The sequence below is a fragment of the Danio aesculapii genome, chromosome 18 (assembly GCF_903798145.1).
Source record: "Danio aesculapii chromosome 18, fDanAes4.1, whole genome shotgun sequence".
Lineage (NCBI taxonomy): Eukaryota > Metazoa > Chordata > Actinopteri > Cypriniformes > Danionidae > Danio > Danio aesculapii.
In genome coordinates, this window is record NC_079452.1 from 39,079,972 (window position 1) to 39,099,782 (window position 19,811).

General features: G+C 35.5%; 1 protein-coding gene across 1 annotated transcript in view; it reads right to left on the bottom strand.

The window, feature by feature from the left end:
• Positions 1 to 12,298, bottom strand: part of si:ch211-1e14.1 (UPF0606 protein KIAA1549) — an 89,843-nt gene extending 77,545 nt beyond the window's left edge. The window contains 1 exon segment of the mRNA XM_056478321.1: positions 11,990 to 12,298. Coding sequence (XP_056334296.1) covers positions 11,990 to 12,083 — 94 coding nt within the window. The 5' untranslated portion in view covers positions 12,084 to 12,298.
• Between the last annotated feature and the right edge of the window lie 7,513 nt (positions 12,299 to 19,811).

A 19,811-nucleotide genomic window follows, 5' to 3' on the forward strand; every position in this document is an offset into this window, starting at 1 on the left:
ACACACACACACACACACACACAAAACAATGCATTGTTCTGCAACTTCAGTATACAGATGCATAACCATTTTTAGTCATAAAAATTACAGTACTATGAATTCTAAACAAACAAGAATTAAATCAGTGAACACATAGTAAGTTAGTAATCATATTTTAGTTACACTTAATATTAAAGAAGTATTAGTTAATATTAGTAATATATCCACTAAAACGAACAAGCAATGAACAATACATTTACTACAGTATTGATTCATCTTTGTTAACATTAGTTAATGGAAATACATTTGTTCACTGTTAGTTCATCTTAACTCACAGTGCATACTAATGTCAAAATACATGAATTTGGTTTTAATAATGCATTATTAAATGTTGAACTATGATTGTTAATAAATGCTGAACTAGTATTGTTCATATTAGTTAATTCATGAACTAATGAAACCATATTGTAAAGTGTGACTATTTCTTTGAACCATTACACCAAAACTACACTCCTTTTTTGCTGCTTGTAAGGTAAGGTAAAACTTTATTGTCCCAGTTAGGGAAATTTATCTTGGGCTTTTGCCCTCAGCTGCAGTCATCACAAACATGGAAAAAACAATACAACATACAAAAAACAAATAAGTATTTTAATAAAAGTTACATACCTCTCTCCATAAATACACGTAAAAAAGCAAAAACAGATGCTCTCAGTCTAAGCCACTACTATTATTTAATAGCTTTATGCTCATAGGATAAAAAGTATTCTTATATCTGTTTAATCTACAGCAAGGTACTCTGAACCTTTTCCCTGAAGGTAACAACTCCTATTCCTTGTGCAGAAAATGTGATACTTCACAAACTATTTGTTTAGCACATCTTAATGCGTCCTGTTCATACATATCCTGCAGTGACATCAGCTATGTTACACCAATAATTTTCCAGGCAGTGTGTATCAAAAAAACTACTTTAGATCTCAGCTGCACAGACAAGTTGCCGAACCATGCTGTGATGCCATACCTTACTAAACTCTCAAACACAGCCTTATAGAACATGATCATACATTTCTGATCCACTCCATAAATTCTTACACGTCGTAAAAAATACAGTCGTTGCTGAAGCTGAAGTAGTTTGTTCAAACTACTTGCTTAAAATCAGCTAAAACAACACAATTCTGGAGATTTTTTGGGGACAACTTAATTTATTTTAAGTTAAATCCACTTAAATTTGTTACGTTAACTTAATAAATTTGTGTTGGGACAACAGGAATGGATTGTGTGGAACTGTACATTTTTTACAGTGTATTGTGTACATGACCTGGAGGTTTTTCAATAATCTTGTCATCCTGACTTTTGATACAATCATTTTAATTGCATTTCAAAAGTGATAAATTAATTCGCCATAAACGTGGCTGTGCTCAGATGTAGCCATCTGTTCCCAGTGAGATGATCCAGACGTGTGCTGAACCGTACAGATATGTGAGCCCAATGCAATATGGACATCCATGTCAGCCTTCTGTCAGTTTACCTCAACTGCACTTCGCAACACTGACACATTAGGCAGAAAACACATTAGTAAATTATAACTGACATGTGGGTGAATTTGACACATTTTATGGATTGCATTTAATGTGGCCAAGTTTACAGTGCAAAAAGGAAATGCCGATTTGATGCTAATCAAACTACAGCTAAGTTACATTCAAAACAAAGACAATGAGATGAATGAAGTATCGTTATATAGATCTGTGGTGGAGGTCATGGAGGAATGGGTGGTCTAAAATAACCTGACTGATATTGTAATGGCACTGACACGAGCCCAGCAGCGCTATCTTAGCCTCACAGGCCTCCGTTCACTCAGTTCCTTTGACTAAAACCTAAAATAGAGCTCTCTTATCTTCGGGTGTCAGTTTAAATGACTGCTCCACAGAACAATCAGTAGGAAATGTTAACCACAAGTCCATTTTTCATTCATTCATTTTCTTTTCAGCTCAGTCCCTTTATTAATCTGGGGTCGCCACAGCGGAATGAACCGCCAAGTTATCTAGTACGTTTTACGCAGCGGATGTCCTTCCAGCTGCAACCCAACACTAGGAAAAACACCCATACACTCTTGCACACACTCACATACACTACGGCCAATTTAGCTTATTCAATTCACCTGTACCATATGTTTTTGGACTGTGGGGGAAACCGAAGCACCTGGAAGTCCCCTAAAAAGTATTTTTTACCCCTAAAATGGAACCATACCTTAGGGCTTATTAAACTTTTTCAAAAGGGACAGACATGGTCAACAACAATGCTCAATTGGTACTAATGGGTCCAAAGTGTGCCAAGAAAATATTCCCCACACCATTACACCACCACCACCAGCCTGAACCATTGATACAAGGCAGAATGGATCCATGCTTTCATGTTGTTGAAATTCTGACCCTACCATCCAAATGTCGCAGCAGAAATGGAGACTCAGACCAGGCAACGTTTCTCCAATCTTCTATTATTCAATTTTGGTGAGCCTGTGTGATTGTTTCCTTTTCTTAACTCACAGGAGTGGCACCCGGTGTGGTCTTCTGTTGCCTCAGCCCATCTGCCTTAAGGTTGGATGTGTTGTGCGTTCAGAGATGCTCTTCTGCATGCCGATAAGGAGTGGTGATTTGAGTTACTGTTGCCTTTCTATCAGCTTGAACCAATCTGGCCATTCTCCTCTGACCTCTAACATCAACAAGGCATTTGTGCCCACAGAACTGCCACTCACTGGATATTTTCTCTTATTCGAACCATTCTCTGTAAACCCTAAAGATGGCTGTGCGTGAAAATCCCAGTAGATCAGCAGTTTCTAATATACTCAGACCAGCCAGTCTGGCACCAACAACCATCCCACGCTCAAAGTAACTTAAATCACCTTTCTTCCCCATTCTGATGATCAGTTTGAACTGCAGCAGATCGCTTCGACCATGTCTACATGCCTAAATGCATGTGATTGGCTGCCATGTGATTGGCTGATTAGAAATTTGTTAACGAGCAGTTGGACAGGTGTACCTAATAAAGTGGCCAGTGAAAATACAGGTTCAGAGTAAACAATTTTTGTTCAACTAAATTAAATAGCAAAAGGATTGTAAAGTTCAATGGGTAGCACTGTACAATAAAGTCTCAATAGCAAAAGTTAGTTAATAGAACAAAATCAACAGATGTATTACAGTTACTATGGTAATATCAGTAAAAAATAGTTGTTATTAACCCCTTAGCCAAAAACTTTTGACTTTTAATCAGATTATACACATTTTAAAAAGCATTATTGGATATTAACCAAGAACCTAAGATTAATAAAAGCTTTTGATGTTTACATTGTGAGTTCAATTCTTTTAGTTAAATTAACTAATGCTAATTTATTGGATGTTTAATCAATTAAGTGAACCAATTAAGTCATGAATTTTCTTAAAAAGTACTTTGTATTAGTGTATATATATTTTGTGCATGTTCATTAATACACACATATACATACATACATACATACATTATATATATATATATATATATATATATATATATATATATAGAATATAGTCAGGCTGCATAATACAGAGAGTGGACCAAAGCGCATCAAATGATCGGTAATTAAAAGGGAAAAAAAGAAAAATAGAATAAATATATATATTTTTTATTATAGACCCACATCTGATGCTTGTATTTGCACCAACTCCACACTCACAACTTTACGCATTGTGTTAAATTAGGCTTTACAGTCTCCGTGTTCAGTCCTTTACTTCCACTGTATCTGTTCAGCTAAGCGATATTCCACGATGGCGGCGCCCTAGGTCTAAAAGCTATAGTAAAACATGCCGTTTTCTGCCAAGCGGTTACATTAATCGAGTTTGTTTAATTTATCTTCATTAAAGTGGAAATCAATTTACAAAATAACGTAAACAATAAAATAAAATAAAATAAAATAAAGCACATGATGTAAACAATTTAGACATATCTGCAGTGCAGCTTTAGTGATAATGATTGAATGTTAAATCAGTTTGCTATCATCAGACTGAATGTCTTATGTTGATTAAACTAAAATAAAATAGAACATCCCAGATCTGTGCTTTGTTTTGATGAAAATCATAATGAAGAATGTTTACACACAAATATGCTTCCAAAAAAAACACAAGCTGTCTTCTTTGAAAAAAAAAAAAAAAAGAACAAGACAACTGATTCTTTTCATTAAAGACAAATGCAGATCATCTCTATTTTTGACACTTTGCTGGCTAAAGGCAGCCTGTCAACACTGCATGCTAAAAACAAACTGTAAAAACGCACTATAGACGTCAATACATACCAGAGCTTTTAGATTTTTGCACGTCAACAAATGCCATAAAATGAAAAAACACTGTTGAATGAACATAAAAATCTGTGAGACTGTGGAAAACTACCTTATTAAAGGGGTTTTACCTTTTAAAAAAATGGCAAATTACTTGCAGATGTTTCAAAACAAAGCCTTCTGCACACTTTTTTTCGACAATCAGAACAAACTGTTTTCATTGCAACTAATTAACATGAAAGTAAGTAAACAAATAGTAAACGTAACAAAAGTAACCAGATGTACAGGGATGCTAACCACCAAGCGCAGTAATGTCATGCATGCATGCTATACGTCGTCATGGTCATTGAAGTGAACATGCGCAATGTGGCGTACTGTGTTTAAACCATGCATGCACACACAATGTCCATTATGTACATGTTGTAACACGTATGCTTACTGTTATGGCTGGATTTAGGGTTGGGGTTGGTGTAGACCATAAAGCCGTGGTCACACTGCACTTTTTGCCCCATAGACTTCCATTCATATGCATGTAAATGTGGCAGACCAGAAACGCAAGCTATGCGACAAGTTTTGCAGTTGGAAAGTTCAAGCTTGGTGAACTCTGACCTGTGAAATTGCATAATGTGATTGTGTGAGACCGATCGAAGATCAAAACATGACCTCTCTGTACTGAATATTAAAATATGGACCAAACCCTCAATTTTTTTTTATGTCCAAGCAACTTGTTTAATGCCCCTTTTTACAGCGCCGTATGACAGAATTTCGCATGCTCAAACTCTAGCTTGACCACAGCTTGGCCACAGCATCAGACTCAAACTCAACTCCTGGAGAGCTGCAGCTCTGTAGTTTTTCTCCAACCCAATCAAATACATCTGATCCAACTAAATCAAGGTGTTCAAGACTACTAAAACTAGTGGTTTGGGTTGGAAAAAAAACTGTGCAGAGCTGCGGATGGCGTAGACCAGAGCTAATCAATTGGCGACCCACAGGCCGAACCCGGCCCCCAAGGCAATTTGTTCGGCCCTCCAAATAGTGTGACCAAGATATCAAAAATAAGTTTAGTTTAGTCAAAAAACAGTTACTATAGTTATGAAGTGACGTACGTCTGTCCAAGCATGAGCTGCAGTAGAAGGCTGCACAGAGAGTCACCTGACATTAAGCGGGCAACCAAAAAAAACCCCATTTGGATATGTTTGTAGAAAAAGGCCTATTGTAAAATGCCCTGATATCATTAATGGGGATGCAATGATTAGCCGATTTCACTATGAACTGCGCTTCAATTCATTATGGTTAATTATTCATAAAGTTCCGAGGTCATACCAAAGATAATACACACGCACATTGGATTAACTATAGCACCAGGCCATTCACATATTGCGTCTTTTCCATACGCAATTCATTATTTCCAATGGAGACGTGTGCATATTGGGAGCAATGCGCGCACGACTCATAGGGCGGACCGACGCACTCGTGCCCTCCAGGGACACGTGGTGAGAGTTGTGCGTGGTTTTCAATGCAATGTAAACAAAAGATACATTCGACGAATTATTACAAATTATTAAAACGATTATGTATGTATGAACGCAGATAACAACAGTTCATTTACATTGTTAGGGAATATATAGCTTAAATTAACAATACAAATACTATTTTTTATTTATTCTTATTTTTATGTATTTATTCATTGTTCTGTCATTTATTTTCATTGTAAAATGATCACTCATGTTTAAATCAAAAACTTTTTCATTTATTTTTAAGTCCAAAGAGAGAAATGGACTATTGTTTGTTTTTTTATTAATATTTTCTGCTGTATTTGGTTACCGAGTAGCAATAAACAACACTTAAAAATATAAGCAGTTTTCTTGTGATTTTCTAAACTAGTAGTGTTTTGAATTTAATAAATGCATAATAATGGTGATAACTGTGAAACCATGATTATTCTTTAGACTATAATCTTACAACGCAGTTTAAAACATAACATATGAATGTGTTTGAATGTAGAAGAAGCCAACTTGAGTAATACACTGATTTGTTGTGCTTCAAAATACAACATTTGAATATGTTTGTAAAAAAAGCCACATTGTACAACGCAGTGATGTTATGCAGTTTTAAAATACAACATATTAACTTTTAATGTAGAAAAAGCCAACGTGGGTGTCTTAAGGAGCAAAAATACAGCATATGGGCTCTTATATTGCTGCTGTGTCATCATTCATATTGCAAGCCATATCTCTCCGGCGCCTTATTTGGGATGCTTTTCATGAACTGCCCCCATGACAAACTAATTGAATAGCCCTGGTGTAGACGTTAACACACTGTAACGTATAATTGAATAAATAATGCAAATAATTCTTGTTTATAGCGACAAAAGCTTATTCAGAGTAATGGATGTGATAAAAAAAGATTTGGGGATAGATCCTGTTGTCACATTACACCTGGTTGAGTTGCTCACCAAAGACATACCATTGGTTTAAAATGCCATAATGTTTAACACATATAAAAAATACACCTAAAATGGGTTAGAATTTGGGATTTTTGTGGTCCGGATACACTTTAAGCTAAATCAAAGTAGCAAAATAAATTGTATTTTCATTTCTAACAAAATCAGACCAAAATAAAGTTAATTTTGAAGGCTTAAAACTGCACCAAAACAAACGTTTTGCTCCTGCTGGTAAACCCTTTGCACTACCATTAATCTGTGATGATTATGTGATAGGTGGGTGTAGCTCTGAGACTCCGCCTTCTGTTATTAAAACCTTCAGGATGCTTACTAGCAGAAAACTGCTGCAAAGCTACTTTAAACATCTTTTTTACCCCAAACAAGAAAGAACTTTGTATATCAGGACAATAGATTTACTTTGCATGCAAGTACTCTTTCAATTGACCTGACCTTGACCACAAGCTCTGTACAGTCCCTATTTCCAAAGCCAAATCAGTATCCATCCCACACACACACAAACAACTCCTCCTCGGCAAATGCAAAGGTTCACCATCAAAGCAGCTGGAATCCAATCATCCCGTTTTCTCAATGGGACTTTGTTCGCTTGTCCAGCAGCCAGTGGCCTCAGCATCCAGCTCCTGTGGCTTTTGATGGGCCCGGCGTATTGATCTGTTCCCAGTCCCAGAGGCGATGAATAATGAATGCACTCATTGTCATCCCTCAGAGATCAGGTTTCACTTGTAAAAGAGGCAACACTTGTAATTAGCCAGTTTTGCACAGAACTTCATGCATTCGCAAAAAACTTCATGGCTCTTCAGGAGACTCTGACTGCCTGTGTGTTCTTTTGAGAGAGCTTTTCATTTACAAGAATAAGGCTGCACCTGGCTGATAATGAATACAGTACTCTCATCTCTGCCTGAAGAACATCCTTTTACGCACAAGTTGCCACTGGTGACAAGTCAACAAAAGGATTCTTTCAAAGCCAAATACAAAAATGCTTACTTCTATGAATAATTATGTTAATATTATGTAAATATTAATATAATAATAAATATTAACAACATTAAGTATGTTGCATTAAGGGCTTGACATTAAAGGAACACTTTCCTTTACTGCATTTTACAACTACCCTAGAGTAAAACTGTTGAGTTTTACCATTTTTTAATCCATTCAGCCGAGTCTGGCAAGAGCTATTTTAGCTTAGCTTAGCATAAATCCTTGAATTGGATTAGACCATTAGCATCTTGGTCAGATAAAAAAAAAATATTATTTTCCTATTTAAAGTTTGACTTTAGTTACAGTGTGTACTCTTCTTTTTAGTAGCTTAGCTTAGCATAAATAACTGAATTGGATTAGACCATTAGCATCTCGATTTAATTAAAAAAAGTGTTTAGATCATTTTGCTATTTAAAATTGGAATTCAGTTACACCTTGTACTCTTTTTTTGTACTTTTACTTTTTACTTTTGGAGAAGGATGTTACTGGTCTAATCCAATTCTATGATTTATTCTTAAGCTAAAAGTGGTACAGACTCAGAGATTGGCTGAATGGATTCAAACAATGGTAAACTAAACACGTCTTGGGTGTAAAATTACAATTACCTATTTCCAAAAAAAAAAAGTCTTAATGATAAAAAACACCATAATGATATGATAATGATGATGCCTGGTAACTCATTATTGTGTTTTAATCTTACTTGGAAAAAATGAAGTGAAAGTTACTTGAGAAACCGTAAAAGCCCCAAAAAAGTGACTGAAAATGCTTCACTCAATTGGGAACCTTTCATTTTCTTTTCAGCTTAGTTCCTTTATTAATCCGGGGTCGCCACAGTGGAATGAACCACCAGCTTATCCATATTTTTTTATGCAGCGGATGCCCTTCCAGCCGCAACCCAGTACTGGGAAACACCCATTCACTCCCATTTACACACATACACTATTACACAATTTAGCTTACCCAATTCCCACTTAATACATAAGTAATTAATTAATGCTTGTTTCACAGTGAAGCTTCTGCTTGTTTTAACAGCTTAATGGACTTGAGCAAACATCTGCCAACTCTATCTGTCATGAGGAAAAAGGCCACATGGATCCATGGGGCCCAGTGACATATCCCAATGTACAAATTACTGGAATGTACAAACATCACTACTGCTTATCGTTTAACATAAATTCCCAACCATAACCACAATACCTAAACTTCTAATAACTAAACTAATTTGACAATTTAAAGTCTGTGGAGAAGTGGTGTGCTATTCCTTTCCAAATCAATCAACTACACAATTCTTGCAAGAAAACAATTTCCTAGATTTACTTAAAAGCGATTTATTTAAAAAAGTCTGGTAGTAGGCTTACAATCAATCAGTAGAACCTAGTATACTCAAAATACTTTAAAAGCTAAAAAGCAATTACCTGCAACCATTCAATGCACCCTATAATCTAAGTGGCAGGTTTTGACTGTAGAACAGTCTTGTTTTTTTCAGTGTCACTTTAATAATTAAATGAAATTCAATAAAACAGTATATTTTATTATTCAGATTTATGAAACATAGGCCAAATGTAATATCTAAATGATGAGTGTTTTTACTCAATTATTATTTTTATTCTATTTTAAAGGTTCATTCTTATTGTGTGATAAAATGGGTTAGATTAGGGATATTAATTAATTTATGTTACAATTTAATTTACTTATTTTATTTTTCGTATTTCAATCAAAAAATTACTTTTGCTGCTGGTTCAAATTACTGATTGAAATTGAAATGAAACAAACCAATTCTTAAACGTTTTACTTGATCCTTTTATGTTCTATCCACTTAAATTTGTAAAAAAAAACAAAAACTGAATAATTTAACTTGATTTCTTCATGTTGTCCAGGCACAAATCGGTTATTTGGATTTTTTTTTACAGTGCATGGAACGGGCCCTAAAAACAAAGAAGAACTTAACACTGAGATAAGTGACCCACATTTTGATACCGTGTTGTGGCTAATTCATATGAATTTAAACCATCTCATAGATGCTGCTTTTATCATACATTTCATACAATCATCATTTGAATGCATTCTAACCAATCAGCCACTAATTTGCCAAAACATTAATAAGTTAATGCTAAAACAACTGAAGTTTACAAGCTTACAAGTTTAAATTTAAATGACAATCAAAAGTCTTTGAATGAAAACTATGCCAAAGGAAGCTGCTCTATCATCCGGCTGGGAGCTTGGGACTATCTGCTTGTTAAGTTGTGACGTATCGGTGATGTATGAAATACTGTTTTCGGGTCCAAGCCGCTTCTCATTTGAATTGAGGAAATATTAGTTTATGACCATATCATATCATATTATATCATTTCACACATCGGACTCTGGACTTGCTGCATCACAAATACCAAAATTTGAACAATTAATAAAAAGTGTCTCCACTGAATATTAGGCATGGATATATGTATTGCGATTGTAATTTTCAAAAGTATTACATTGCTTCGTAAACATTTATTATTACCATTGATGAGTCTCCCTATACAGTTTGATATAGGGCTTGGACCCGGAAGCCGCTTTACGTGAGGTCACACTTAACAAGCGGATAGCCAAAATTACAAAACATGATACAAGCGTGTACACGCATAAACTCACTGTCCAGCTTTAAATTAAAATGAGGCATGTGTTATTGAGCTACTCCCTGAAAAAGCAGCTCTGGTCTATTGGCTCCGCCTACTACACTATTCTGCTGTGGACCACCAACATGTGCTCAATATACTGTACATGATGCTAACAGTCAGCTCTTTGTCACAGGTCTGTTTAATGCCTTTGATGTAAATCGTAGCTAGCCTCTCCCATCATTTCTTACTTGGAAAAAACTGGCTGACCTAGATCACAGCTTCAAGATGAAGAATAAAAATGTGGTGATTATGTTGAACTATGTAAATGTCTCTTTATGTACAGAGACAAAAGAATGAGGTTAATCACTGTCTGCCGCATGTATTTACTGATGCATGGTACATCACACACAAAAATAAAATAATAATCCAACCTTTTGATCATATATAAAAACAACTAGATTAATTCTAATGTTGATTAAAAATGCATTATCAGAAGCAACAACAACAAAAAAAAGCTCACTTTAATACCAATCTCATGCTCTCCATCTTTCGAGACACCACAGAACTGACACGCAGAAGCTCATATCAAGTTGTGACTTTGACAGATAAATCCTGAATAAATTGATGCAACAGACTGACCCAGTTGGTTTTCATGACACATTTTGATCCATTTGAATGTGAGAAGTCTTGATGACATCTCCTGTCTTAAAAAATAGGTCATCACACTCATGTTTTCCAAATCTACATGACTTTTTATCTTTGACAAAAGAAGAGATTAAGAAATTTATCTGCCCATATAGTTGGCTCCGATATCGATATTCATTCATTTTCTTATCAGCTTAGTCCCTTTATTAATCCGGGGTCGCCACAGTGGAATGAACCGCCAACTTATCCAGCATATGTTTTACACAGCAGATGCCCTTCCAGCTCATTTTCCCATCACTGGGAAGCATCCATACATTTCCATTCACACATACACTACGGCCAATTTAGCTTACCAAATTTCTGTGTGGAGTTTGCATGTTCTCCCCGTTTGTGTGGGTTTCCACCGGGTGCTTCGGTGTCCCCCACAAGTCCAAAGACATGCGGTACAGGTGAATTGGGTAAGCTAAAATTGTCCGTAGTGTACCTGTGTGAATGAGAGTGTATGGGTGTTTCCTAGTGATGGGTTGCAGCTGGAAGGGCATCCGCTGCAAAAAACATATGCTGGATAAGTTGGCGGTTCATTCTGCTGTGACGACCCCAGATTAATAAATAAACTAAGCCGAAAAAGAAAATGAATGAATGAATGAATAAAACTATTTGCTGAATTAATACATGAAAAAATGTTTAAATAAATTTTTTACAAGAATGAAGTACAGGAAAATACACATTTAGGTAAGAAAAGTGGCCTATGTGTTCACATCTTTTTTTTTTTTATAATAATTTGTCATCATGTTTTTGTTCCTAAAAATACCTGACTCAGAACCTGACCTGTTTTCAGTTTCACCTTGATGTGAGGATGAATTGTTGAAGAGAAACACACACCTCCCTCAAACTTTGCTTGGCATTAGAGCAGTTTTAAAGGTCTCTCACTAAAGGCTAAACTCCCGTCATCTTGCCAATAAACTCATCCAGTTACCGGATGCAAACTGATCGCTGATCTCAAACGAAGCAGACCATGACATCACTTACCTGCAGCAGGTGAATCAGCGATCACCACGGAGACGAGCATCAGCAGCGCGCACGCGGTGACCTGACGACGTCCCTCCATCATTACACCCTCCATTTACTGAAACTCATGTTTCTTCTGAGGTGATCCGAGGAGAATCCACGCGTTTAACTAGTCGCCGTGAACTGCAGCAGACGAAAACAACACCACTGTTATATAGGTCATACTTTCAGTGATATTTTTTCAGCATGGCTTCATGAACACTCTCCTAACAAGATCAAACGATTTAATCATAAACCGAACAATTGGTATCTTGCATGTTAAGAAAAGTCTAGATTAAAAGCACAGCTTTAACCACTGAGAAGCATTTGCCATGCTGACGGAGTGACGCTCGTGCAGAGCGCGGACAGCACGGTTCCTTTTGTTCCTTAACTTGTCCGAATCAATTCAACGACTCGGTTCTTTTGAACAATTCGTTTCAAAGAACGAGGCGCAATTACGTCATCGAGTAGTCTGTCACTCATTTCGTCGTGACATCAACATATATAGGCATTCACTGGTGTCTATTACATTTCTTGTAAACAAGTTTTATAAATGAAAAATATCAGGTATAAATTAGAAGCAGTTTGTGTTGCATTAATGGTTTTTAAATAAGTCTGAGTCATACAAATAATGGATTCGAGAGTGACGGACGGTTAAGTTTTTTAAAGGCGGGAAAAATGTGAGGTAAGATAAATAACATTATCAACGAATAGCGTTAAAGTGTTTACTAAATATTTAACAACATATAAAATTTAATTTAATCTGATAACACACACAAAAGTTTAATAGACTGACATTAACTAGTATCCAGTGGTATAAACTACAATGTTTCTGACAAATATTGGCAGCTTTGAATCAAATTAGAGATTCGAGATAATTTCACAACTCAATGTTATTAAATATGTTTTTTTTCAATGTGTTATTTGTATTTTCAGTATATATATATATATATATATATATATATATATATATATATATATATATATATATATATATATATATACACCGTATTGTTTTTTTATGTAGCTACATTTGTATAATCTTTCTGCTGTTTTTTTACAAAGCTATTTTTTTCACATTTCACCATAAGTACTGTATCTTTCCAGATATCAAATATCAGTTCACTTATAAGACTTTTCTCGTTCAAATGATTCGAATGAATCATTTTGACCGGTTCCTAAAAAGATCTAGTTCAAAATAACGATTCGTTGAGGAGTCGGACATCTCTACTGTGAAATATCACACGATCCGAGTCTCCCACAAAAAGACCCAAACATTGTTTGCATGATGTGCTGATTTTAATCGGCAAAACTTACATGCTAACACCAACTGCAGAGTTCGGAATCAACGTAAAGGGTTTGTGAACACACTAGTGAGCGTTAAAGCCCCGGTAAAATGCGGGTTGCACGAGGATTATCGGGATTTCCCGTAACTGTTCCTGATGGTTATGAGAGAAATAGTTGTTAGCCATACGATTTCACGAGGTACTTATACATTGATTTTCTAGCTGCTAGAACGTAAGTTAATATTTCCGAAATGTTGCTGTATGGTAACGTTATATATGTAACAAAGTCTTTTAGACTTAATGATTGTAATCAGCCACCGTCCACATAACGTTATATGTGGCTGTTTGATGATGCATTTAACTCAAGTTAACTCGTAGTTACAAACACATACGTGTAGTTACTTTATCTTGCGGCCGAGTGGGGTTTATTTAACTGAAAGAAAAGACAGACTTTTAGCACATGCATAGGCTTGCAAAAGCGATTCCTTACCTCCAAAGACGACAGTTACAGCGGTCTGAAGTCTATAGCGTTCAAATCCAGGTTTACTAAGGAATTAAAACTTCTGCTTTCCATGATTGCACGGCACAACGGGTGTTTTCTTTTTCATTAATGTCTGGATCCTGTCGGAGCATCACTCACTTTCTCAGATGCAACCAGTCTGCTCGGGATTGCACTAAATCCTCCCCTGACAGCAGGACTCTGAGTCTCTCGTATGGACTCTACGGTCATTGGCTCCCCGCGCTGTCCTTCAGTAATCCGGGTTAGGTTGACACCTCCGCCGGCGTCTGTGGTTTCACGGCAACGCGGTTTGTTACCGGATCGTGTGTGGCTGCATGTTTTCCCCGTTATGGGTTAAAAATCGTTTGGAAAGTTTCTAGATTCTTTATTTTTCAAAAGTGCGGAGATTTAGGTGATTATAAAATTATTGGATAGAAGTATTCAGTTGAGTTTGGTTATGTTGCAGCGCACTCTAGTGACTATTTAGGGCAACAACAGCAACAACAACTGGGCTCATGAAAACATTTATTTCATTTTTATTACAAAACATTACTCGATATGCAGAGCCGTAGCCAGGGGGTTTCGGATGGTTCGAAAGACCCACACCCCACTGACAAAGTCCAGAATTTGGCCTTTACATGTGCTGGTTTGTGCCATTTTTGACTGATATGCCATCATAAATTGTGAAAATTACAGATAGGAGAAAGCGTTAAGACAAATTACATTTTAAATTATTCAAGTGGCCAAATTCCGACTGAGGAGAGTTAAATGCTACACTTTTTAGTTTAAAACAAGTTTTACCAGATTCCTACTTTTTTCCCCTTAAAAGATGGATAATACATTTTTATTTAAAAATAGTTAATTTTTGCATATTTCTTTATTATTATTTTTTATTTAAAATGCTAATCTCATAACATTCTATCTAAAACTAACAATTTACAGTAATTGCAAATTTGTAAATAAATACCTTGTGATAAAATAGTATGGTAAGCACATGTTTTTACTACATCAAGAAGTTTGGTTATGATTACCTTCCGACAAGCTGACCCAGCAAAAATCAGTGCTTAAAATGCCATTAAATGCTGTATTTAAACCTCGCATGAGGCAAATAACTGCAAAAAAGGTCCACCTTTTCAGAAAAAAAGAACCACCCCTTTCAAATAGACTGGCTACGGGCTTGATATGGTTGTTATTGTATATTCAGCATTTGTAGACTGAGATCTTAAGTTATTTTAATTATATTTAATATTTCAATTGTAGTCTTACGATTTAGCACTATTTTATTTATTAGTTTTAGTTTTTTTTGTTAACAGATCGAAATAATTAGACACCACACTTCTTCAAATCCCCAAATAAACAAAGCAAAATGATAATAATAATAATTTAAAAGTAAATAAAACAATAAACAAAGAAGTACACCTGGAAATACTGCAGCACACGATAGCCTTGTCAACAACTAATGTCAGGACTCAACAATAAGGACTTCCCAAGATGCTCTGTGAGACGCTCGGGACAGTAGACAGGATCGTTACTGGCCCGATTGAGCTGATAGAGTGCTGCCTTGTTACTAAAGTTTCATTTGCCTGCGACTATTTGTCAATTGTGTACAAACACAGTCTTCGAATCGAGAAAGATGCTACCTTTTCTGTGATGTCATAAACTATTTTGTTTTTCAGTTACTTTTATCGCATTGGATGATGTTAGCACGTTATTTTTTCCATAACCTGGTAAAAATCAGTACAGCAAAGACACAGAAACATGGTAACAACATCAAATTATGAGGCTAAAAGAAAAAGTTTCTTTCTAACGTCTTGGTAGCTGACATTTATGTGGTTACAACATAATGAAAAAAATAAAGTGAGGTTTTTCAGTTTGCCACCTTTTGGGCAGCCACCTTTTGTTAAATAATTTAGAACTGCAAAAAAATAGCTGCACATTGTCAATACTGCTCTTTTTGTTTGCATAAGTTTGGATTTTGCTCATTTTACATTTTTTAAATATTTAAATTCTACATTCACAGACATTATTTTGACACATTATTTAAAATATGTGGCTAAGAAATAGATGTTAGCTTTTTTATTAGTTGGGCCAGTGAAAATTTTGGCAGGGCAAGTAAAATGTTTTTGAAATCTTTACCATCGAACCCTGAATGTGATACACACTACTAGGAAAACCATACAGCAGCGATGTCAAACTCAATTCCTGGAGGGCCGCAGCCAGTTTAGTTCCAGCCCTGCTTCAACACGCTTACCTGTATAAGTTTCAAACAAGACTGAACGACTTAATTAGTTTGATCAGCTGTGTTTAATTAGGGTTGGAACTAAACTGTGCAGGGCTGCGGCCCTCCAGGAATCCCTGACATCCCTGCCATACAGCAATCGACAAACATCAGGGGTCAGATGCTTTCTTAGGTCTTGAAATATTGTAATTTAGTTTTTACATTTTGACCGTGAATGTTCGCTGCCTGCATACTTGCCAATCTGCCATTTATTATTGTATAAAGGTCAATGAGATTTGTTCATATTTGTCTGTATTGTTGATTTTTGGTTAAAATGTGTAGCTTTTTAATGTTTGGTACACTTGAATGTTAGGCAAGAAAGAATCCTCTACACTAAACACAAGAAAAAAAACTCACAACGACAGCATGAAAATACAAGACTGATGCCGTGACTTAACAGTTTAATGTAAATCCAAGACAAAGTGTGATTACATTTCTACACATATACAATATGCATATGTGAGCATACAAATTTCCTTTAATAACTCGATTCACCTTGGAGACCGAAAAATGATCAAAAGTAACAGTGAATAACAAGCTATAACATAGTTCACCACGACGCGAGCCCCTTCACACCCTACAGTTAGTAAATAGAACGATTAAAATAACTATATTCTTCTCTAACCCCCAGGTTTGTTAAAAATCCTCCATGAATTTACACTGCTATCATTAGTTGTCGAAGCCTAATAAAATTCACTCAGGTTTGTTTTTTTGTTTTTTTTTCTACAACGAAAATCATTAAGAGAAGCACACAACATTTGTAATGGTAACACAAGCGCTTAGAAGCAAGTACTCAATTTTTAGGAGTTAAATCATTCTTATTATTGTCATTATTATATTCATTTTAACATTCTATAAAGCCAGTAAAATATCCATTCTCATAGCATACTTAATAATATTAGCCTAAGGTACAGGGTACATATAATGCTACGTTAACAGATCGAAATAATTAGACACCACACGTCTTCAAATCCCCAAGAAATAAAGCAAAATGATAATAATTATAATAAAAAGAGGACAATAAACAAAAAAGTATACCTGGAAATACTGCAGCACACGATAGCTTTGACAACAACTAATGTGATACACACTACTGAGAAAACCATACAGCAATCGACAAAAATCAGGGGTCGGGGGTCGGATGCTTTCTTAGGTCTTGAAACATTGTAGAAAAATATTTAGTTTTTACATTTGACTGTGAATGTTCGCTGCTGTGCAAGTAGAAAATTCTTCGATGGCTGCACAAACGGCTACAGTGCATCACAGCTACATAACAGGTTACTGTGGCGACTCGTGGGATGAAGGACAGTTCTGCACAAAGTAGTTCACTTGCATTCACTGGTGTTTCTTTTTCTACGTGCGACTAGGTTACGCTTTACACATCTGTAGTATTGTCACTCTGTAAAACACACTCTTCACAGGGACTATGACAAAAAATGAGTGTTCTTGGGCATAACGAATATTGTTTAACTTTTTTTTGGTTCTAAAACAATATGCAGATGGCCGTGTTGTCGTATTTGGCCTCTTAGCACATTCATACATAAGTTCAATGATTGATTTAACCTCTAATGCCTGCGTATGAGCCCACACATGAGAGAAAAAAATCAGAAACCACAAGAACAAAAGCAGTTTAACAAGTACTGTGGCCACTTCATTGACATAAAATACAAGCTTGCAAGCTTTAATTCATGATCATGTGCTTTAAAAGTGTTTTGAGAGCCATTCGACAGGGCTTTGACTGGCAATGAGTGTTTAGGAATGTTTTTTAATCCTTATATTGGCAGAATCCATGGCTTTCAGTCATGTCGGAAGTTGGATTTCGATTGTACGTTGTATATTCAAAATGTTACAAAACTCTGGGCCTCACCAAATCACCAATAGAGCACATATTCATGGTTCCCTAAAGCTTTGTGCGCATGTTACTTAAGGAATTTCTTTTTGACATAACCCAGCAAGCATTTATTGTTTTCAAAATATGTCTAATAGATGTCTAAACATAGTCGTCTTGGCTAAAACAAAGCTAAATTTGGGCTGTCAGTGAAATCGAATAGACATCTAAGAATAGACCAAAACTAGACTAGTCATCAAATAAACAGAAGTTAATGACTACCCATATAAAGTCAGTCTAATCTGTATCCTTGATGACTAGTCTAGTCTTGGGCTAATCTTAGATGTCTCTTAGTTTTTTCACTGACAGCCCAAGTTTAACCTTATTTTAGCCAAACTGTCTACATTTAGATGTCTATTAGACGTCTATTAAACACTAAATTGTTTGCTGGGAAGATGCAAAAGAAAATCGTTAAATGTTTGAAACCTTTTGCTAACAAAATGACTGTCTTTATAGATCTTTTCATGATTTACACATCAAACATAATTCTGAACACATCAAAATGCATAATCTGAATGACAATTAAAATTGAATTATTGATCAAAGTAATGTTGGATCAAGCCATTCTTTTGAGACTTTGCAGTAATTACTAACCATAGCGATCGTATGTACATATCAGATGTAGTTTTCTCTAATTGTACATTCATTTCGTAATAGTGACCATTTCTTTAAAGGCAACAGCACTGATTTAATTCATAGGCCACTATAAGGAAAACAAATGTTCTTTAATATTTGGGGTACATTTACACGACATTTTTCATTTTAAATACAGACGACAACTAAAAATGCTGTATAGTGCATGCCAGGTAAATGGCAATGTCACATTATAGTATCTTAAGCATAACGAACATGCTCCTGTAATCCATAATTGAGTACGTTTACATGGACACCAATAATCTGATTTTAATATGATTAAGACAATACTTTGATTTTTGATTAATTTAATCCAATTAAGGTCATAATCGAACTAAACAGAAATCCAATTAAGACATGTGGAGTATGCCGATTTTAGTCGCATTATTGAAGTGCAGTACACACATGTAAACAACTTAATCAAAATATTACATGCGGTATCAAATTCCATTGAAACTACACTCTTCCAGTAGTTCATACTCGCATCTAATATCTCGTTTGTCACGGGGGCACGCATGAAATATTCCTGAATGAAAGTGAAAGTGCCAAACTGCAGTTAAAGTCGACAAATTAAAAATTAAACATTCGAAATTAAATGAAACTCCGGAGGAAATGTGGAAAGCGCAGCAACGCAATGATGTTAATCAAATTATGTGCTTTAACATGTAAAACGGGATCATGAAATGGAACATTCAAAAAGACACTCATGTAAACACTTTAATCATATTATTGTCTTATTCAGATTAAGGCAAATAATTTGATTACTGATGTCCTTGTAAACCATTTTTGCACACACACAAATTATAATGGTACTTTGAAACCCATTTTCAAAGATTTCTTTTCAGACCCCAAAAATGCATGTACATGAACAGACAAAAAGCATAACAAATCTTCCGTTTTAGTTTGAAACAGTGTCGTGTAAGCGTCCCCTATAATTTAAACCAATATATTAAAGCTTACAAAAGCCAAAACTTAAAGCTGCAGTGTAATTTCTGCATCACTAGTGGCAGTAGAACTGCTTAAATGTTCAAAACACACCCCAGATTTTCCACTGGTCAAAAAAAAAAAAAAATAGCCACACCCCCATCTTACATGCCACTGTCATAGTGAAGCCTCTTCAGAACATCATTCTACATTTAACTTTAGTACAGAATCCCACACAGCAGCTTTAATAAGCAAAAAGTGTAGCTTTGACATTTTCAAAAAACAACAAAAACATA